Source organism: Halichoerus grypus, chromosome 1 (genome assembly GCF_964656455.1).
Source record: "Halichoerus grypus chromosome 1, mHalGry1.hap1.1, whole genome shotgun sequence".
NCBI lineage: Eukaryota > Metazoa > Chordata > Mammalia > Carnivora > Phocidae > Halichoerus > Halichoerus grypus.
In genome coordinates this window covers 196,207,262-196,227,952 of record NC_135712.1, presented here as the reverse complement: position 1 = coordinate 196,227,952, position 20,691 = coordinate 196,207,262, and the positions used below count along the sequence as shown (strand labels likewise).

Below are 20,691 nucleotides of genomic sequence, written 5' to 3'. Positions count from 1 at the left end.
GGTGTGGTGGGAGCGAAGCTTTTGCCAGGAATGGAGGCATTTTGGGGCACGGCAACAGTCCTGGTGTCCCTCAGACCATTCCGTACAGGTGGCCCCGGTGCGGGCCTCGGCACGTTCTGTGTACCCCACTGTGCAGATGGAAAAACTAAGACCTAGCAAGGGAAGAGACTTGCCAGTGAGTTGGCCGCAAAATCCGGGCCTCCTGCCCTGTTCATAGAACTTTCTAGGGGTGGGTCAGAATGGCAGTCTGGTTTCCAGACTCAGTAAACTCAGGCTCCCTGGAGGAGTGGGGTGGGGGCCCTCGATGGGTCATGGAGCCGAGATGATGAGGCCAGTCCCGGTCTGCCGCCGGTGTTCACTGAGCTCCTTGGGGCCAAGGGGAAGTCAGAGGCACTGATTATGACCAACAGCAGCCTGTGTAGCTCCTCGGGGCCCCATGGAAATTCCTGTGGAAGATATCACTGTCTGGGGGCCTATCACTTGGCTCCCCTCCTGGCTCCTGCTCCTAGACAGCAGAGCCTCAGCATCCTGGATGTTCCTGCTTTTCCCAGCATCCTGTTCTGGGGCATGGTCTGGAACTGCAGGTCAAAGGGGGGTAGGCTGGGGAAAGGGGTGTGACGGTGGAGTTGTGTGCAACTGGGCTGCTATCGGTGGCCACCATCTCCAGATGTGGGTCGCTCCGTTTCCTAGTCATCCCCTAAGGGCTCTTTCAGGACTGATGGACTGGCAGGGCTGCTGGGAAAAGCAGCACCACACCCCCTACCATCCCTGCTGTTCAAGCCCACCCTCCAGTTGGGTGACCCAGCAGTGACCAATGTCTGGTTGCCTACTAAGTGGTACTGGCCATGGTCCTCTGGGCCCCTGAGGAGAGTATAAGTGTGTAATGTGGGCTGAGGCAATCAGGGAGGGCTTCCTGAGGAAGTGTAGCCTGAGACGGGATGGGAAGTTGTAGAAAAACTGAAAGAGGGAGGAAATTCCAGCTGGGAAGCTCCACGTGAGTCCAGGTGGGAATGGCTTTGGGCTGGGGGCCAGGATGAGGACTGAGCCTTCATGGGGGTCCTCAATCTTCCAGTCCCCCAGGAACTCCTACTCCTCCCTGAGTTCTGGGCTTTTAAGGTCTTGTCTGTCAAGCTGACCTCATGGATCAAAGGAGAATTAATTTGTCTCCATTTTTATTCATCAAAGAAAATGCTGGTCAGAGCTGCTGAAACTAGCTGGCCAATGGCAGAGAGGGGGAGGATCAGAGGAGGCCTAGGGAGAGGGTGAACCCCGGACCTCAAACCCCAGTCCTCTGAAAGCCCCCATGCCTGTGACTCAGTTTCTCTCAGCAGCAGCTCAGGGCTCCTGGCCTAGAAAACCAGAGGGAGATCCTGGGGGGCCCAAGAGGCTGCCTGGGGGCAGGTGGGGAGCGGATAGCTCCAGCCGTCCTGTCCGGATGCCTGTCGCCCTCTGTTCCGGCTCATTCTGCCTCCTATTCACATGGGGCTTTCATCTGTGCAGCCGGTGAAGCATTGCTCCCAGCCTCAGCACCAGCAGCAGGAAGGCACAGGGGAGGGGCAGCCCAGACCTTCCATGCCCTCAGACTTCCTGCCTGAAAGGCTTGTCTGCCCAAGCCCGAAGCTTCCAGCCCACCAGAGATGGTGTAGAGAACCCCTCCCCCCCATGCACAAGCTCTTGAAGGAACCCAGTCTTCCCTATTTCAACAAGAGCAAGACTGGCTTCCCTTCCAGCCCATGCAGGGCAGAAGACTGCTCTCCCACAACAGGAGGGGCAGGGGCCCAGGCTGGTGTCATGTCTCAGCCCTTTGCTCCTCCCTCAGGGGACAGGTAGGTGTGGTGGCCTTCAGGGCAGGGCAGGAAGAGCAAAGCCTGAGCCCGTGTCAAACCACTGGGGAAGTTGGAGGCAGTAGAGGGTGGACATCTGAGACCCAAGAGAGCAGGACTGACCCCAGTGTCCTGCCAGGGAGGGAGGGAGGCAGTCATACCCACTGCCCACACTGTAGACGGGCAAAGTGGAGCTGGCAGGATTTCTGGGAGAAGAAGCAACCCCCGGCCCCCACGCCCCCAGGGACACAGCGGTGACCATCTCATGGTGGGGGGAGTGAGTGGATCTGTGGGCTCGGCCTTCTGAGAGCGGACCCTTCCTGCGGTGGCCTATCCATCTGTCTGGCAGTCGTGGCCCCTGTGATGTCATCAACCCACTGCGTTGCTTGGCAACTTTCCAGGATTAGCACTCTGCCCCTGTCATCCCTGACGTCCCACCATGGGCTGATGTTGCCCTGGCAACCCGGATGGGTACTGCAGCTTTTTGGACAGCTGTACCCAGTGTGGGGAGTGCCAGGAAAAGCCGAGAAGCAGGTGCCTCTCTATGGGCCGAATAGGGTACACAGCCTATCCCCAGACCCACAAAGGAGCCAGGCTGGCCCTAAACAGGGCTTTGAGGGTCCTTGTCTTCTCAAAGAGCTATGGCCACCTTTGCCTCCAGTCCCCCTCATACCCCTTCCTTCCTTCCGCAATGGTCACTGAGCACCTACTGTGTGAATGCCAACAAGAAAAGCAAATAACACCACAGTCTGGTCTTAGGAAAAGTTGCACCAGCATTGGGTCTTGAAGGATGAATAGGAGTTGGCCAGGAGTAGGAGTTGGTGGAGAGAGGTGTTCCGGACAGAGGAAGCGAAGCCTGTGCAAAGGCCAAATCACTGTCTCCAGCCACAGCTTACACTCTGCCTCTGGGGTCCTCATGGCCTGCCCTCTCTGGCTCTCCCATTCAACAAGAGACTTTAAGGTAGAATCCAGTTCAAATCTGAATGCTTAGTGCCCAGCTCCGACTTGGCACTAAGCCAGCATTGCTAAAAGGTCAAATAAAATTGGACATTTGTCTAATGAACCTCAAGTCCTACCACCTCCCCCAACACCAACCTGCCTTACCAAGCCTCAGTTTCCCCATCTGCAAAATGAGGCCAACTCTGAGAAAGCTCTCTGGGTAAGGGTTCTCAGGTGGAGGTGGGATGGTTTTTAAATTTTCTTTTGGGTTGTAACCCACCTCTTACCCTTACAGAAAAAAAATGTTAAGACTAGTACAGTGGACATCTGTAAACTTTCACATTTCTCAATTGTTAATATTGGACCACTTTTGTTTCATCTCCTCTCTATACTTCTCTATATATAAATTTAGCTGAACCATTTGAAAGGAAGTCACAGCAGCGGACATCCTGACATTTGTCCTGAAATTCTTCAGCCCACATCGGCTAAGACAAAGACAGTCTCCTGTATAACTACAATACCATTTTTCACATCTAAGAAAATTAACAGAAATTCAATAACCAGGACAGACAGGAGGATCAAAGCCTGAACCCATGCCAAGTCCTTGGAAGAGATGGGCACTTGAGGCCAGAGATGGGGGGCAGGAGCACCCACCGCCCACCCTGAGGAGGTTGAGGAGGGGTTGTAGCCCGGGGGTGGTGGTGATGGTGGTGGTGGTGGTGGTGGTGGTGGTGGTGGTGGTGTGTGTGTAAGCTGAGCCGCCAGAGAACAGAAGCGACCCTTTCCGTAGCGACCTGACCATCTGGCTCGCAGCTGTGGCTTAGATACGAACTTCCTCAATTATTACCCCCAAATTATTTACATAACTTTAATTTTTATTTTATTTATTTTTACAAGGATTCAATCAAAGTCCTCGCACTGCGTTTGGCTGTTTTGTCTCTTACTCTAGAAGAGTCCGGGAGGGGAGATGGGTAACGGAGCCTGGGTTGGACAGCCTAGAGGGCGGCCACTGTCCCCAAGCCGCCGTCCTGGGGAGGAAAGCCGCGAGCGCAGGGCGGGAGGAGTGTCGGAGACGCGGCGTGCAGACCCCGGGGGCTTCCGCGGACGGAAGTCCCGCCCGCCGCGCGGATGGCCCCGCCCCTTAGCAACAGGCCCAGCGTCCCTCCCTAGAGACGGGTCGCCTGACCCCACTCTCGCTCGTTGGAGCCGGTAAGTGGGTGGCGCCGAGGGTCGGCAGGGCGAGACGCGGCAGGGGCACCTCGACTAGGCGCAGAGGGCGAGTGGACGGGAAGGAGGACGCCCTCCCGGCGCAGGGTCCACGTTCCTGCCTACGAGTCTGCGCACCCGGTTTCCCCAACCTTGGCCCGTGGGAAAGGAGTGGGGCGCACTTACAAACAACCTGGCAGGTAAGTCCTGTACTTACTAGGCCGGTGTTTTGCCCCTCCCCCCACATGGCGAGGCTGGAGCCACACTCTCCCCCCGCTCCCCGCCCTGTGGAAGGCCCCTGCAGGGAAGGAGCCCACCTCCTCACCAGCCACTCCGTCCCTCTCCTGACGCCACTGCGTCCGGTCCCCTTAGTTCTCCCTGTCTCCACATATAAATCCGCAGAGTACCGCTGCACCTGTCTCAGGGTGGTTACAGACATCAACTTCCTTTCTTGCTTGACTCACTCCACACTCGTTCATGAAATCATTTGGCAAGAACTTTTCTAGGCACCTATGGTGTGCCAGGCCCATGTCAGTCCCGTGCTAGGTGCTAAGGTTCCAGAGATCAATGTTACTCGAAAATTCCTCCATTTGCCGCTCTCATGATCACCTGGCAGGGCCGACAGGTGTGCACATAGAATACAGGGAGATGTCCACTGGAGGGAGGAGCTTCAGACAGCTGGGGGAACACGGAGGGGCTCACCTTAGGAGAGTACTCCAAAAAGGTAGAAAGAACCCCAAGCCTGTGGGGGTTACTACTATCCACAGTATTGTTTGCCAGCTAACACCAACAAGGGAAGAGACGTCAAAAATCCTTTAAGCCACAGATCCCCTTATTAGATGACACCTAACCTAGAACCTGGTGTGTGGAACAGATGCAGGATCTTCATTGAATCAATAAACACTCGCTTTGCAGAACCTCAGGGCTCCTCGGTGCACAGTTTGAGAACCACGGTTGTGGTGCTTAGGGACATGGACCTTTGGGTCAGCCAGAAGCGAAGACCTCCGTTTCCATTTTGGTTCTCCCAGTTCTTGGCTGTGTGTCCTTTCCAAGTTTCTTGTCTTCTCTAGACCTTAGTTTCCTTGTTTGTGGATTAGTGATGAGAGTAGTATTTGTTGTGGGGATCCAAAGCCCTTGTTCATTTGTGTCCAGCCAGCCAGTGCCCGGTGGGTGGTTGGGTCACATGGGGTTGAATGACAGTGACTGCACCCTGAAGCTTCCTCTAGCCAAGCTATTAGGACTCCCAGGTGATCTGACTGGGGAGAAAGAATACCTTGGGTTTAAATTCCACCGGCGCCTCTTGCTGGCTGTCTGAACTTGCGCAGGTCTCTTAACCTCTCTGAGCCTCATTTTCCCCAGCTCTGAGAAAGGAGGATAGTCTCAGTTCTCACCTCAGAGGTTTGAATGAGATGTTGCACAAACTACATCTAAGCCTCTGATAGCACGCCCCATTGCAGACACTGTGCCTGCCGGGGCCTCCCCCGCCATCTTACTGGCCAGTTTCCTCATGCAAATAGGGGACAGTGCACAGAGTGACCTGCAGGGGCTTGCTGGCAATGGTGTCGTCACGCTCTTGCCAGCCCTGCTCGTTCCCACACAGACGCAGGCATCTTGGGGCTGACAGGAGATAGAGGTGTGTCTGTCTCTCTGTCACAGGTCCTGTGCACACCAGCAATGTACAGGTGCTCAGAGCTGGGGTGGGATGGGAAGGGAGCCTTGGATCTTTGTAAAGGGCTGAGGGATGGAGGGGAGACAGGATTCTGGGTTTGCAACTCACTCTCACGCCTTCCTTCCTGGGATGTGCCTGGATGGGTTTCCCACTGCCAATCTGCTCAGAGGGAGAGGGCTCATAGGAGCAAAAACTGCACCCCCCCCAACCCCCCATCACAGGCTCCTTTTGCCTCCAGCAACATTGTGCTTTCCTGGACATTTCTGCCTCTGTTATCTTGGCCGAGCCTGACGACACACCAGCTCAGCAGCCAAAAATATTCAAGCACATTTGAGAGCTGGGCAAACCAGGGAGTAGGATGCCCTCCTGTGGAGTGGGGTCCCCGACCTCTCCAAGAGCTGCTCTGTTGGGTGATTTTGTTCAAAGATGAACAGACATCTGTGGGTTTGCAGCCATGATGGGGCTGAGCCCCAGGGGGTCCCCTGTCCTTTAGGGTGCTCTGGGAAGGGCTGGTGACTGTCGGGAGGATAGGCCAGCCTCAACAATGTTTTTGGCAACTGCCCCGGGAGGTGGCTGGCCACCAGGGAGTGGATTCAGGGAGCTGAGTTCTGGTAGGCCACGCCTGACTGGCTAGAAGCTGGTCAGCCTTTGGGCTCAGAGTTTGGGGCTTCCTGCCAGAGCCCCATCTGCCTTTCATGGGCCCTAAAGTGGCCTTGCCAACTCCCCACCCCCTTTTTAGAAATGGACTCAGCAGCTGCTGGTGGCTTCAGCACTCTGGGGTAGCTTTGATCCAGACAGTCCTGGCTGCCCACCCCGGGGGCCTTTCAGATCAATCCAGGCAGGATTCCCCTGCAGTGATCCAACAGGAAGCCTACACCAGCCAGGCGCACCTGGTGGCTAAAATGGAGATGACAGAGCACGACACACCCAGCCAACAGAGCCCCCTGCACCACAAGCTCCTGGCTACAGGGGGTGGGGAATGGGATGGGGCCTGGGGAGAGGGCGTTGCTTGGGTCAGGGTATCCTTTTGTTAAGACATTTCTCATGTGCAACATCCAGGGAAGGCCCTGCTGTCTCCAAGTGGGACCTGCCTGCCACTGTGTGTCTGTCCAGATTAGGAGACCACTCTCTCCCTCCCCAACCCCTGCGTGGGGGGCTGTGGCTTGTTGCAGGATGCAGACAAGGTGTCCCTGTATCCTGGTGCCCCTGGGGGCTGAGCAGAAGCTGGCAAGATCCCAGTGATGCCAGTATCTTCTCCTAGGAGCGCCCCGAGAAGCAGCATGGAGCAGCCTAACAGAGAAGGCCAGAGCCCCGGAAGGACGCCTCAGAGCCCAGAGTGTGATGGTACTCCTGTGGGCCAAGAGTGTAGTCTGAAGAGGACCCATGCAGACCTAGAGCATAACCTGGGGAGGATTCTTCTGGGACCAGATTCTGGGTCGGAGAAGCCTCTTCCAAGCGCTGACCCCAATCCCCTGCCTTTGCCCCTATCCCCACCCACGCTCTCAGACTTGGGGCAGCCCCGGAAGTTGCCCCTGACAGGCACTGATAAGAAGTACCCCCTGATGAAGCAGCGTGGGTTCTACTCTGACATCCTCAGCCCTGGAAGCTTGGATCAAATTGGGGTGAGTGTGGCAGCTGTCCCCTCCAAGTCCAAGCCCTCCTGTGGGTTCCAGTCACCCCTCCTTCCTTTCTTCCTTCCTCCCTTCCTTCCTTCCTTCCTTCCTTCCTTCCTTCCTTCCTTCCTTCCTTCCTTCCTCCCTCCCTCCCTTCCTTCTTTCTCTCCATCTAGCCATCTGTCTGTCTAGTAATTTGTCCATCCATCCACCCCTCCATTCTTCTGACCGTCCATCCATCAGTCCCTCCATCTATTTGTCTTCTCATTCAACAGTTCATTACCGAGTATCTCCTGTGACAGGCCCTGGACTGAGCACTGGTGACAGTGAGGATGAGACATCCATGTCCCTACTGTCATGGGGCAGTAGCTTTGGTGGGGGAGTCCTCCCCCAGCTCTGGTTGGGGAGGGGTTCCTTAGACAAGGTGGCATACTATGTGTTTACTGGGTGGTTGGCAGGGGGCTTGAGGACCCTGACAGAGGCCATGGCCTGTGTAGAGGAGGAGGAAAGAAGGTGACGGGACAGATGAAGGCTTGGGGTAGGAGGATGCTGGAGAGGGGATAACTAGGGGAGGGTTTGATGAGCCCCAGAATCCTGGACAGCCTTAGGAAAGTTCTAGCCAGGATGGGTCAAGAGAGATAGGGCAAGGCCCCACCAATCCTCACTATGCTGGGGGTGCCAGAGTTGCCCTTGGTGGGGGAGACATGCACAGAGACACCTGCTGGCCTTGTGGTCCCTCCATCTTGTGGCTCAGCCCCCGGACACAGCAGGAGTGTCCTCAGAGGAAGGAGGGGAGCTGTGCAGGACCAGAAGGGGGTGGGGTTGGGGTGTCCCAGGTGGCTGCAGCTTGCTGTCCACTGTGGCCTCTGAATGAGGAATTGTGAAAACTCACTGGTTCTGCCCCATCCCCGTGCGCCCTGGGCTTGGGGGAGACACTTGGTCTTGTGGTCCCTCCCAGGTCCTGCCTGTCCTCAGGATGTTTACACCCCCTCAGAGCTCTGGGATTTGGTTTTAGGAAGTATGCCGTGGTCCCCGCATGAACCAAGACCTCCTGCGACAGGCCGACCTTGACCAGTTTACTCCAAACGGTCAGTGCCCGGAGGGGAGGGGTGGATGAGTGGGTGCATTTAGCTCTGGTCTTAGGGAGATTGTTTCTTCTTGGCTCGGGATCTCAGTTTCCTCAGCTGTAAAATGGGGGTAACAAGACATAAGGTGCTTTGTGAGGACCAAGCTAACGGTTAGTCCTCAGCGAAGCGTGGCTTTCTGTTCCTCTTAGAGCTGTCACGAGGGTGCCACAGTGGGCTGGGCTGCTCAGGGCCAGAGCATCCGTTCTCTGCCTGGCTGGAGACACTAGGGTGTTTACCTGTGTAAATTCGATTTTCTCCCTCCCCTGGACCATGAACTTGGAGGAGGCCAGGGCTGTGTCTGAGTGGTCCCTGCTGGGACCCCAGTACCTAGAGCAGGGCCTAGCACAGGAGATCTCTGCTGAAGGAGGGAAGGACGACTCTCCTTCCTCTCAGGCTCTGCGCTGAGTCTTGTAAGGTCTGGGACAGGACTGAGGGGTGTGGGGCCGTCTCCAGTGGCAGAGGGGAGAATAGGGTGGCTCTAGGAGAGGCAGCAAGCTCGCTGGGGCCCTGAGTGGCGGGGAGGAACTGGCTGGGGACCCTCCCACCTGGATGGCAGACAGGATCCCTCCTTCGATCAGGCCCAGAGGGCCCAGCTCCCAGGAGAGGCCTCTTTGCTGGCATCGCCCAGATTAGTCCTCTCAGTGCCCACGAGCTTCCTGGGATCTGGGAAGCCCCAGACGTAGCCCAGGAACTATCACGTGTATGCACATTCGTGCGGTGAGCTGAGGCCCCAGGCTATGGCGCTCTACAGTCTCACAGACGCCTGGGGCTCAGAAACGCTTCCAGAGCACGGATCTGTGGGCCCAGTGCTGCTCCCACCATCCACGGTAGGGCTGGGTGGGGATGCTCGGCAACGCTGCAGCCCCACCCGCCTGAGCAAAAGCAGTCCCCCAGAATGCCACAGGGTGGTGGAAGCCGGCCACAGTCCACTCTGCAACTGGAAGGCCAAGGGCAGGACTTGAGAAGCCTGCCTGGGACTCATGGGCACAGCAGGGCTGGAGGCCAGGCTTGGTTGTCCTCACTCTGGCTCCTTCTTGGCCCCTGGGTTGCAGGGCTGGGCCCAGAAGCCCGTGCTCCTGGGAGTGGAATGGTGTCATGGACCCACAGGCTCAAAAGCAGATGATTAGGGGGTTGAAACCTGCCTTCTCAGCCATGCCTTTTTGGTACTGTGGGGTTCCCTGAGCACCTGGCAGCTCTGGTAGGAGAGCAGACTTCAGCTGAGAACGGGTGGCCTCTGCTGAGCCTCTCTTCTGTGGAGCCCCAGGGGCTAATCCCAACGTGGGCTGTCTTGCAGTGTGACTACCTCTTGTCTCCGGAGAGGCAGTGAGGCCCAAGGAGCGGGTCACTAGGGCCTCCCAGGAGATTGGACGGGGCCATCACTGAGCTTTCCTGAGCGCACCCACCTCCTGGGAAAGGTGGCTCATCTCCTGTAGCATATTCCCACACCTCCTTTCCCCACCTCTCGGGACTTTCCTTTATACTTAACATCCCAAGTCCTGGGCATCCCTCAGTTCCAGGCAGACTGGAATGGTCTCTCCCCACCAGCTGTCCTGCCCCCAGACCTGGAATGGAAGCCTCTGTCTGCCCTGGGTGTCTAAGTAGGGATGGCCATTTTGTGCCTTGAATGTCCCACAGGGCCAGGGTGATGGCGCCACCCGCTCATACCGTATCCAGGATGCCTTGAGTTTGGAAATGCTCCCAGGGGGTGAATAGCATTCGCCATTGATATGCCTAGGAGGGCCTCTGGAGTAAGGGTGGCAAGGAGCTACCACTCCGCCTTCCTGACCAGTTATAATCCCCACTGGTCATTTGATTCAGCATCTGGCTTGAGCAAAGGCCACTGGTGCGGGGGTGGGTGGTGTGCAAGAGAACGGTTGAGCATGCTGGCTCTGAGCAGGGAGAGCAGGACCAAAACACACCTTCCAGAGGCCCTCATCCCTCCAGGCTTGAGCTCTCTTGGGCGCCTGGTGCCAAATCTGCCTTCTCCTCACCACTGCCAGCCATAGGCAAGCTCTGAGCGTGCATGCCTGGTACCTCGTACTTTGTCTTGGGGCGTACTGGGCCCTGGCCTGAGCCCCTGCCACCCCTGTCTGTGCGTCTGCCTGCAGTCAGAACCTTTGAGATTCCTGAGGACATCAAGGAATACCTGGAGCAGCAGTGTATTGGGTCCACCACCGAGAGGCTCACCCAGACTGACTTCCCGCTGCAGGCCTATGAGCCCAAGGTGCAGGTGCCTTTCCTGGTGCTGCCAGGCCAGTGCCCCCGCAAGATTGAGATTGAGAGGTACGGCTGAGTTGGCAGTGGGCGGGCCGGTCCTCTGGGAGGCAACTAGGTGACCATCCTCACGGCAGAGGTTACGAAAATGGGTCTCTGTGTAAATCTTCTAGCCCTTTGGTTTCTTAATAGGAACACATTGCTTTCCTTGCTGTGGAATTGGGGAGCGTGGCCTTTAAGTCACCGTAGTGGAACTGCCAGGCAGGACAGAGGGCAGCTGGGGCCCAGGACACCAGCCCCACTCACCACACCACTTCCTGATGAGTTCCAGAGGGGCGGGGGCGGGGGGCCTGGGGGCGTCCCTGGGCCACAGCCCTATCCCCCACCACCTTGTGGGCCCTTGCTGGCATCTATGAAGCCACCTCACTTGAGCTGAGCTGTCATGAGATCCCCTTGTCCCCCTCGGCCAGGAGGAAGCGGCTGTACCTGAGTCTGGACATCGAGCAGCTGCTGGCTCATGAGGGCATCGACTCCAACGCGCTCATGCCCAGGCACCCAGATCCCCACAACCCCCAGACCATTGAGCAGGGCCACGACCCGCTCTTCCCCGTCTATCTCCCGCTGAAGGTGAGCCTAGTTTCCATAGAGGGCTGACGGTCAGGGGTGGAGGACTACAGGAGCCCGGCTGAGGGGTCAGATCCCAATCCCAATCCCAACCCATGACAGTCCTAAGCACTCACTTATCAAGCATAATTGGAGCCCCCTGCCAGGGGTTTTGAGCATCCTCGGCTGGGGCAGGAGGGGCCCAGAACCCCTGAGATGCTGACTCTGCTTCTTCCTTGGGAGCTTGGGGAAGCTGTGCCCACGATCTCTGCCCACCCTGCTCCCCCCACCACCTCCAGGCACCAGAGGCAGCCCAGCTGAACAGACCTCCCTGACCACTGCTTCTGGACTCACGGAGATGGGGGGAACGGAGGTGGAGGAGGGCATCATTGTAGCCCCTTTGAGATACCGATGGGGAAACCAAGTCCAGGGAGGAGAAAGAGGGAGCATAGTGAAAGTGAACTGCTGCTCTGGCTTTCACTTGCCTCCTCACCTTCTTCTCCATGACCTGGCGTGTCTTGCTTGGTGGTCTCTATGGGGAGGCAGAGCTGAATCCAGATCACCCTACTAAGGGTGGCTTCCTAACAACCCTGAATCTCCATTTCCGAGCGTATGTGGGGTGCTCAGGAAAGTCCAAGGGCCACCTCTTCCCTTGGGTCTGAACTGGATGATCCTTGGGCAGTGGGAGAGAGAGCCCACATCCTGCTTTGAGCCCCCAGATACCCCCTCTGCCTGCTTCAGGGTGGCCTGGTTGGACTGGGATCCAGGGTGTCATGGAGCCAGACCCTACAGGCCCCTGTGAACAGCAGAGGAGGCATTCATCCCCCTGGTCCCGTCTCTAGCTCCTGCATCTGCTCAGGCACCCTCATCCCCTGGTAGACCCTTCCCCTTCGGCCCCTCTAGGGGTGAGCTCTCTCCCCCTAGCCTCTGTCCGTTTCTTCCAGGTGTTTGACAATGAGGAGTTTGACTGCCGGACTCCCAGCGAGTGGATCAACATGGGCGTGGAGCCGGGGTCTCAGGACAGGAAACCTGTCCCTGGAAAAGCCCTCCTGCCCACTGATGACATCCTGGGGCACGGTGAGCAGGACGGGTGGGGTGGGGGGCAGGGTCCCGGTCTGCATCATCCCTGTCTGGCAGCAGCCCAGCCACGGACTCCTGGGCTGCCCTGGGGGCTGGGGGCCATGGGAGGTGAGGCCCCCACCTTTTGAGGCCTCCCAGCTGGGATACAGGCTAAGGGGAAGGCCATACAGAGGCAAAAAATACAAGGACCAAGAATGACATTGTGGGAGGGCTGGGGAAGGGACAGCTGGATGGTGTCTAGTATTTTTTTTTTTTAAATCTTTGATTTATTGGTCATAAAAAACTATGTAAGCTTGTTGGAAATGTTCAAATGTGCATAAGGGGCACGATTCAAGCCCTTCCATCCTGCCACCCAGAAATCAGTGTAGCTCCAGCTGTCCCTGTGGCCTCTCTGATCTCACCAATGGGCGGACCGCACGCACTCTAATGCTTTGCCCCTCCTTTGGCCCCACATCTGCCCTGGGGCCTGTTTGCTGCTGGAGGGAACAGAGCCAGGGGGAGCTTCCTTGACTGCCACCCTGGCCTGCGTGGCTGGTCTCCGTGTGGGCATCCGAGGAAGATCCAGGTTAGGAGGTTGGATGTTGGAGGTGGCTGTCCCCCTGTGCATGGCTGAGGGCCGCTCTGCTCCCTGCCCCCTGGGCGGACACACCGCTTTGGGATGGGGAGCGCGCCCTGGTGGGCTGCGTCCGGGACTGAGAACCATGCCCATTGGTTTTAAGACTGCGCAGCCTCCAGGGGGCCCCTCAGCAAGTCCGTTGAGCAGGCTGTAAGTTTAGGTTTCGATTTAAAAATATGTTAATGCTGGAATCAATTTCTCTGAACTAGACAAGAAACCCAGAATGTTCCCTTTACTTTGCACTTAATTACAAAAATAATTTAACTCAATTGTTCCCAGATCTCCAATTCCTAGTGATAAAACCAGAAGGTGTGAGGCTGCATTAACCTTAAATGCACGGGGTACCAGCCTCCCCGAGGTGGTTCTGCCCGCGCCCTTTCACACAGGCCCCGCCCCGTCACTAGGCTCCGCCCCTTCACACAGGCCCTGGCCGTCGGGGGGAAGCGATTCTGCCCGAGACCTCTGGTGTTCTGTGGGGGGCTTCTTGTGACATCTTTTTCTCTGAGTTGAGCCAAGACAGGTCAGCCTTTTCAAAAAAGAAGCTTATAGGAAAGGAAGGGAAGGGAAAAGCAAACCAGAACCAAAACCAGGGGGGTTTACCACAGCAAGCCCCTTTACTCGTCTTTCCAGCTTCAGCCAGAATTCCAGCCATTTTTCCTCAACCCAGTCTGTAGAACCCATCAGTTTAAGGCACTTGTGCTAGGCACCGTGCCACGTGCATCTTCCTTCTACAAAAGTATATGGAGCACTACTGTGTTCCAGTTTCCATTCTAGGTACTGGGAAACAGCTGTGACCAACACGGACAAGGTCGCGCCTGCCCCTGGGGAGCGGTCCCTAGTGTGAGGTGGCCAACGGAACCAGGATAGGATGCATAGATAGTGTGATTTTAGGCTCTGTGAGGGACACAAATAGGGTATCAAGTCAGAGAGTGCCTGGGGCAAAGGTGCTCTTTTAGGCAGCGATGCTTTCTCCAAGGAGAAGCCATTTGAGCAAGGAACAAACCACCTGAGCAAAGACTATTCCCGGCAGAGAGCATAGGCCTGAGGCAGGAATAAGCTCCAAAGTCACAGGAAGAGCCAGACGTGCAGTATGGCTGGAGAGAAATGTGTAGGGCGGGTAGTGGCTGGAGACGAGCTGGAGAATAGGGCAAAGCCTTTCAGCCCAGCAAGTGGGTGGGAGGCCCATCCTGACCAACAGGCCCTGAGGCCCACTTTGGGGCCACTGTAGGACGGTAATCTTCTACTTTGCCCTGACCTGTCCTGATATGAGGGGCCTGGGGGCTCAACTGCCACCTGCAGCCCACGGGAAGGGGTTCACTCTGGGCTTGGTCACCCTGAAGGGGTCCAGTTCAGACATGAGGAGCTTTACAACTACATCCTCAACAGGTCTCTGTGCCTGGGGCTCACCTGCCTCCTGTCCCAGCCCTGCTGGCCTGTGTGTCTGTCTGCCCCAAAGGGGTCAAACAGAGCACAAGGACAGAGAAGCCTGGTCCTTCTGGCTCTTCCTCACCAGGGGTCTCCCAGGCACCAGCTCAGCTGGGAGGAAGCAGGGTGCCTGCTTTGCTGGAGCTAGAGGGGGTCCATCCTGGAGGGAGGGAGGCCAGACTAGTGGCCGCTGAGACTCGTTCCCAGCACCTGCTGCCCACACTCAGAGGCCCCGCCCGACCCTACGGCAGAGAGCATCGGCGGGTTCCCCTCCTGTTTCAGAGGACCCCAAAAGTCCGAAGCTGAAGTATGAATGGTGCAGTGTTGGTGTACTGGACTATGACGAGGAGAAGAAGCTGTACCTGGTGCACAAGACAGACCAGAATGGCTTGGTGCGAGATGAGACGGGGAAGCGCATCCTGAACGGAGGGGTCACCGCTGAAGGTGGGAGCTCTCTGCCCCAGCCCACGCAGACCCCCATGCAGGCCCGTGACTGAGGCCAACCCCCACCCCCCAGCACAGCCCCATCAGGCCTGAATTCTGCCTTGCTCTGTGTGTCCTGCGGCTGTCTGTCCCCTGACCAGTGAAAACCAGAGGACTCATCACACAGAGAGAGACCCCAGGAAGGGCAAATGGCCATTATCTGATAGGCCCGCTCTGAGCCGCTGACAGTGCCACTTCCCACGTGCTGCAGAGAAGGCATCCGAGGTCCATCGATCAGTGATGTTTGCCACCGGGTGTGGCGGTGAGGGATGGGCACTTGGGCAGCCAGCCCCGGGGGACTCTTTGTCTGTGCCCAGCTCTTTACAGTTGACAAAGCACTTTCACATTCACCCATGGCAAACTGTGAGGCAGGCAGGCCCCAGGAGTGTGCCCATTCTACAGATGTGACAGTGTGTCAGAAAGGGGAGACCACTTGCTCAGGGCCACCACGCCTCAGCCACAGAGCCAGGCTGGAGCCCAGTGTTCCAGCCCAGAGAGTCAGACTGTGCTCTGTGTCCCCTTCTCCCTCCCACCCGGCCCCAGGAAGGCCCCCCCTCCTCACCTGCCAGTACTGGGTGCCCCGGATCCAGCTGCTCTTCTGTGCCGAAGACCCACGTGTGTTCACGCAGCGCGTGGTCCAGGCCAACGGCCTGCGCAAGAACACAGAGGCTCTGCTGCTATACCATCTCTACGTGGACTGCATGCCCTCCGAGGGCCGCCAGCTCATCAGTGAGCAGAGCCTGAGCAAGATCAGGCAGTGGGCCATGAGCACACCCCGGATGCGCAAAGGGCCCTCGTGAGTCCCCACCAGACCCTTCCCCATCCCCTCCCCGCCCCGGACATCACTTCCTCTGGGAGCTCATCTGTTGGCTATCTCGCCCGCTGCGCTGTGGACTTCTTGGGCTCTAGATGGTGTCTTGTTCACCTCCAGATCTCTCATTATCAATACAACTCACGGATTCTTATTTTATTTGAAGGGTTATAATCTGTTACTAATGTTTTCTGTTTTGATGCCCAAATTATCCAAGATTTGGCCAGAGGGAGCCTCTTCAAGCTGATTTCTGTGTCCTTCTGATATGTTCCTATTGTTCTTTGAGCACGTCTATACTTTTGGGCACAGCAAGAAGTTCTGGGCTCATCTTGTACATCCCCCGACCCAGCCTTGAAATCAGCTATTTCTCCAAGGAGCCCTGGTTCCTTTAAATGGGGAGTGGTGTTTAGAAGCCAAGATCTGGGCACTAGATATTCTCATTGCTACTGGAAAATCATTGCTTTGAGGTTTTTCGACCAGACAAATCAGGGAATACATATATTATGACATTATATTATATTGTTATTACATATAACCTCCATACACACCCATGTCTATTTCTATTTATTGATCCATCCACTAAAAACCATGGGTTCATAATGATACCTTAAAACTGACCCTAATACCACGTGGCTCATTCTCACTTACACATATTTGTTACTTCTTTCTCCAGAAGAAAACCAGCTCCCATTCATTGTTCATAGTATATTTGCTCAGTCCTAGAATATACAGAAAGTAGTTTCAAACTGCTAATTCGTGCTCTTTAGAAGAAAAACCTTACTAAGTAGACCTTATACACATTTAGTATTCCTTTTCTCTTCACCCTGGGGGCATATAGTCCTAATACCATATTCAAAAGTTATTTGCTTTTCTTCCCACCCCTTCAGTGGGATATGTTCATTTGATGAAATACAGTGTGGTCCGTTTGTTTTATGCATGTAATGTATATTTTCTCTGTGTCTGTTTCTCTCACTGATATATAGTATTCATAAAGGTATCCTCGGATCTGTCCCTCCCCACCTCCATTCATTCTGTCCTCTCTGCATCTCCCCTTTTCCACCCTGTTCCCACCACACACGCATAGCTAGCCAGTGTCACTAGCTTCTGCTATGTCCTTTCTGTATTTCTTTTTGCACAAATGAGTGGACATATGTGTATTCTTAGACCACCTTCCTTCCTACTCGGAGAGCAGCACACCATGGATATCCTTTTGCATGTTACCTTTCTCACTTCCGGTACATCCTGGAAATCAATCCACATGAGTTCGTGAGATTTTCTTCCTTCTTTTTCATAGCCGCAGAGCAGTCTAGTATGTGAATGTACCACACTTACCGTGGTTTATTCGACCATTCTCTATTATATAAGCATTTAGGTCATTTCCAGGATGTTGCAATCATAAACAGTGCTACAGTGAAAAACCTTGTGCATTCTATGTTCATAGTGATGGAGGGGTAGCTTTAAGGGTAGCTGAGAAGCGGGATTGCTAAGTCAAAAGGGAAGCCCATCAGTAGTTTGGTTAGGTGTCGCCAAATTTCCCTCCATGGGGGTTGTGCCCTTTTGCATACACCAGCAGCATGTGAATGCCTGTTTCCCCACAGCCTTGCGGAGAGTGTGTTGTCATGCTATGTGATTTTTTGCCAGTCTGGAAGATAAGTAAGTGAGCAAGGTAAGTAATAAGTAAGACTGAAGTGTTATAAGTGAGGCGGAACATTTTTTCCATCTTTTCATATGATTAAGGGCAAATTTTATATTTTGGGGACTTGCCTATTCATATCTTTTGCCCATTTTCTTTTCCCCCTCAGGCTTTTGAGCTTTTTTTCTTCCTCTGATTTTAAGTGTTCTTTATATATTAGGGATATTGGTCCTTCATCTGTGATTTATGTTGTAAATATTTTCTCCTGGTTTGTCAGTTGTAGTTTGACTTTGCTTATGGTAATTTTTGCAATATGACTTTAAAAATATTTATCTAAACAATGTTATTAATCATTTCTTCCATTACATCTGGGTTTTGAGTCATAGTTCGAGGGCCCTTCCCCATACTGAAGGTTTCTTCCTGTACTTGTATGGTTTCATATCCTTGTTCCTACCTTATGTATGGTGTCTGGTATGGATCCAATTTTATCTTTTTCCAAATGACCAGCATTTATTAAATGGTTTATTAAATGCCTGTCAGCCTTTATTAAAACCTACATCTTCGGCCCAGTGGTTTAAGATGCCACCTTTATCGTAGACTAATTTTCATATGTACTCAGGTCTATTTTGGGACATTCTGTTCTCTTCCATTGTTCCATTTGTCTATTTATGCACTTGGACTACAGTTTAATTATAGACATTTTACAGTATGTTTCAATGTCTTGTAGGGCCAGCCCCCTTTGTAGCTCTTCCCTTTCAGTGTTTTCCTGACTATTCTTACATGTTTGTCTATTTTAGTTATTTTTTAAAACTGTGGAAAAATATACATAATGTAAAATTTACTATTTTAACTGTTTTTAAGTGTACAGCTCAATAGAAGTAAGTGCATTCACACTGTTGTGCAACCATCCACAGAACTTTGTGAAACCCTGTATTCGTTAAACAATAACTCCCCGTCCCCGTCCCCATCTCCCCCTGGCCCCTGGCAACCACCATTCTACTCTGTGTCTCTGTGAATTTGACTGCTCTCGGTACCTCATATGAGGAGACTCATATGGGCTTTGTCCTTTTGTGTCTGGCTTATTTCACTGAGCATAACGTCTTCCAGGTTCATGCACGTTGTAGTAGGTGTGGGAATTCCCTTCCTCTTTTTCCTTGTAATATTCCATTGTGTGCATATACCACATCTTGTTTATCCACTCATCTGGGGATAGACACTTGGGCTGCTGCCAGATTTTGGCTACTGTGAACGTGGGTGTACAAATCTCTCTTCGTGTCCCTGCTTTCTGTTCTTTTGGGTGTATACCCAGAAGTGGAGTTGCTAGGTCATATGGTAATTCTATTTGTTGTTGTCGTTTAGTTTTTATTTCATAATCATAAACTTAACTCTGCAATCCATCTAGACTTGGAGAGGGGTATGGAAAACATGGAACCCAAAGAACTGCAGTAAAAGCACAGATAGTAGGCCATTATGAACAGACGGGAGAAGGAACCGTCTGGTAGTTAAGATAAAACACACATTAAATTTATTAGAGTTGTCCACAGTCGGCAACAGTGAGCTTCTTGCTGCTCTTGCCATTCCTGGACCCAAAGCACTCCATGGTTTCCATGGAACTCGTGCCCTCTTTCACCTTGCCAAAGACCACATGCTTGCCACCCAAACACTCAGTCTTGGTAGTGCGGATGGAAAACTGGGAACATTCGTGTTGGGTCCCACATTTGCCATGGACAAGATGCCAGGACCCGTTTGCTTCAGGCTGGAATACTCATCATCAGATTTCTCCCTCTGGCTGGACTTGCCGCCAGTGCCATTATGGCGTGTGAAGCCACCACCTTGGCACATGAGCCCCCTAATTCTGTGACAGCAGGAAACTTTATAACCAAATCCTTTCTTCTCCAGTCCTCAGAGCACAAAAGTTTTTGGCTCTCTTTAGAACTTTGCAAACGGCTCGAAAGATACATGGCCCAAGGGCAAATTTGATGGCAAATATCTTAGAACATCATGGGGTTGACCGTGGCAGGGTGGTACAGGGCAGCTACGGGGGGCGTCAGCGGCACGTGCGAAGCCGTTTGAAATCTCTGAGACGCCATCAGCCAGCTGCCTTAGCAGCCGCACCGGCAGGGCACCAGGGTTCTCATTTCTGCACATCCTCACCATCACTTCTTTTCCTCTAAATAGTCATCCTAATGGATGTGCTGTGGGATTTCATTGTTTTTATTTGCATTTCCCTAATGATTAGTGATGTTGACATCTTTTCATGTGCTTATTGGCCATTAGTAGGTCTTTCTTTGGAGAAATGTCTATTAAGATTCTTTGCCCGTATTTGAATCCAGCTGTTTGGTTTTTGTTGTTGAGTTTTATGAGTTGTCTATATATTCTGGATATTAATCCCTCATCAGATATATGGTACTTTCTCCCGTCTCATGGTTTGCCTTTTTTTTTTTCTGTTGATAGCGTCCTTTATATTACTAGGACACAAGGTTTTTCGTGTTGATGGATTCTAATTTGTCTATTTTTTCTTTCTTTTGTTGCCCGTGCCTTTGGTGTCATAGCCAGATCATTTCCAAATCCACTGTCCTGAAGCTTTCCCCCATCTGTTCTAAGAGTTTTATAGTTTTAGCTCTTACATTAGATCTTTGATCCATTTTGAGTTAATTTTTATGTATGGGGTTAGGTAAGGGTCCAGTTTGATTCTTCTGCACGTGGAGATCCAGTTTTCCTAGCATAGTGTGTTGAAAAGACTGTTCTTTCCCCCACTGAACGGTTTTGGCACCCTTGTTGAAAATCATTTGACCCATATGTATTTGAGAGTTTATTTCTGGATTCTCTGTTCCCTTCCTTTGGTCTCTGTATCTTTATGCCAGTACCACACTGTTTTGATTACTGCAGCTTTGCATTAAGTTTTGAAATCAGGAAGTGTGAGTCCTCCCACTTTGTTCTTTTTCAAGATTGTTTTGGTTATTTGGGTCTCTTGAGATTCCATATGAATTTTAGGATAGATTTTTCTATTTTTGCAAAAATGTTGTTGGGATTTTGTGGTTGTTGCTGGGATTTTTTTTTTTTTTAAGTTTTTTTTTTTTTTTTAAAGATTTTATTTATTTATTTGAGAGAGAGAGAATGAGAGACAGAGAGCACGAGAGGGAAGAGGGTCAGAGGGAGAAGCAGACCTCCCGCTGAGCAGGGAGCCCGACGTGGGACTCGATCCCAGGACTCCAGGATCATGACCTGAGCCGAAGGCAGTCGTTTAACCAACTGAGCCACCCAGGCGCCCTGTTGCTGGGATTTTGATAAGAATTTGCATGCTTATTTTCCCATGAGCATTGTATGCTCTAGTTCTATCTTAAAAACACTTTATATTTTGGGGGTGCCTGGGTGGCTCAGTTGGTTAGGCATCTGACTCTTGATTCTGGCTCAGGTTACGATCTCGGGGTTGTGGGATCGAGCCCCTA

General features: G+C 53.4%; 1 protein-coding gene across 1 annotated transcript in view; it reads left to right on the top strand.

Annotated features, from left to right (window-relative positions):
• The first annotated feature begins 3,987 nt into the window (after nt 1-3,987).
• The window catches only part of DNAH1 (dynein axonemal heavy chain 1), a 76,047-nt gene continuing 59,343 nt past the window's right edge, over nt 3,988-20,691 (top strand). Inside the window, exons 1-8 of the mRNA XM_078077386.1 lie at nt 3,988-4,168; nt 6,899-7,259; nt 8,266-8,338; nt 10,486-10,660; nt 11,062-11,218; nt 12,139-12,271; nt 14,598-14,759; nt 15,342-15,594. Coding sequence (XP_077933512.1) covers nt 6,918-7,259; nt 8,266-8,338; nt 10,486-10,660; nt 11,062-11,218; nt 12,139-12,271; nt 14,598-14,759; nt 15,342-15,594 — 1,295 coding nt within the window. The 5' untranslated portion in view covers nt 3,988-4,168; nt 6,899-6,917. The remainder of the gene's footprint in view (nt 4,169-6,898; nt 7,260-8,265; nt 8,339-10,485; nt 10,661-11,061; nt 11,219-12,138; nt 12,272-14,597; nt 14,760-15,341; nt 15,595-20,691) is intronic.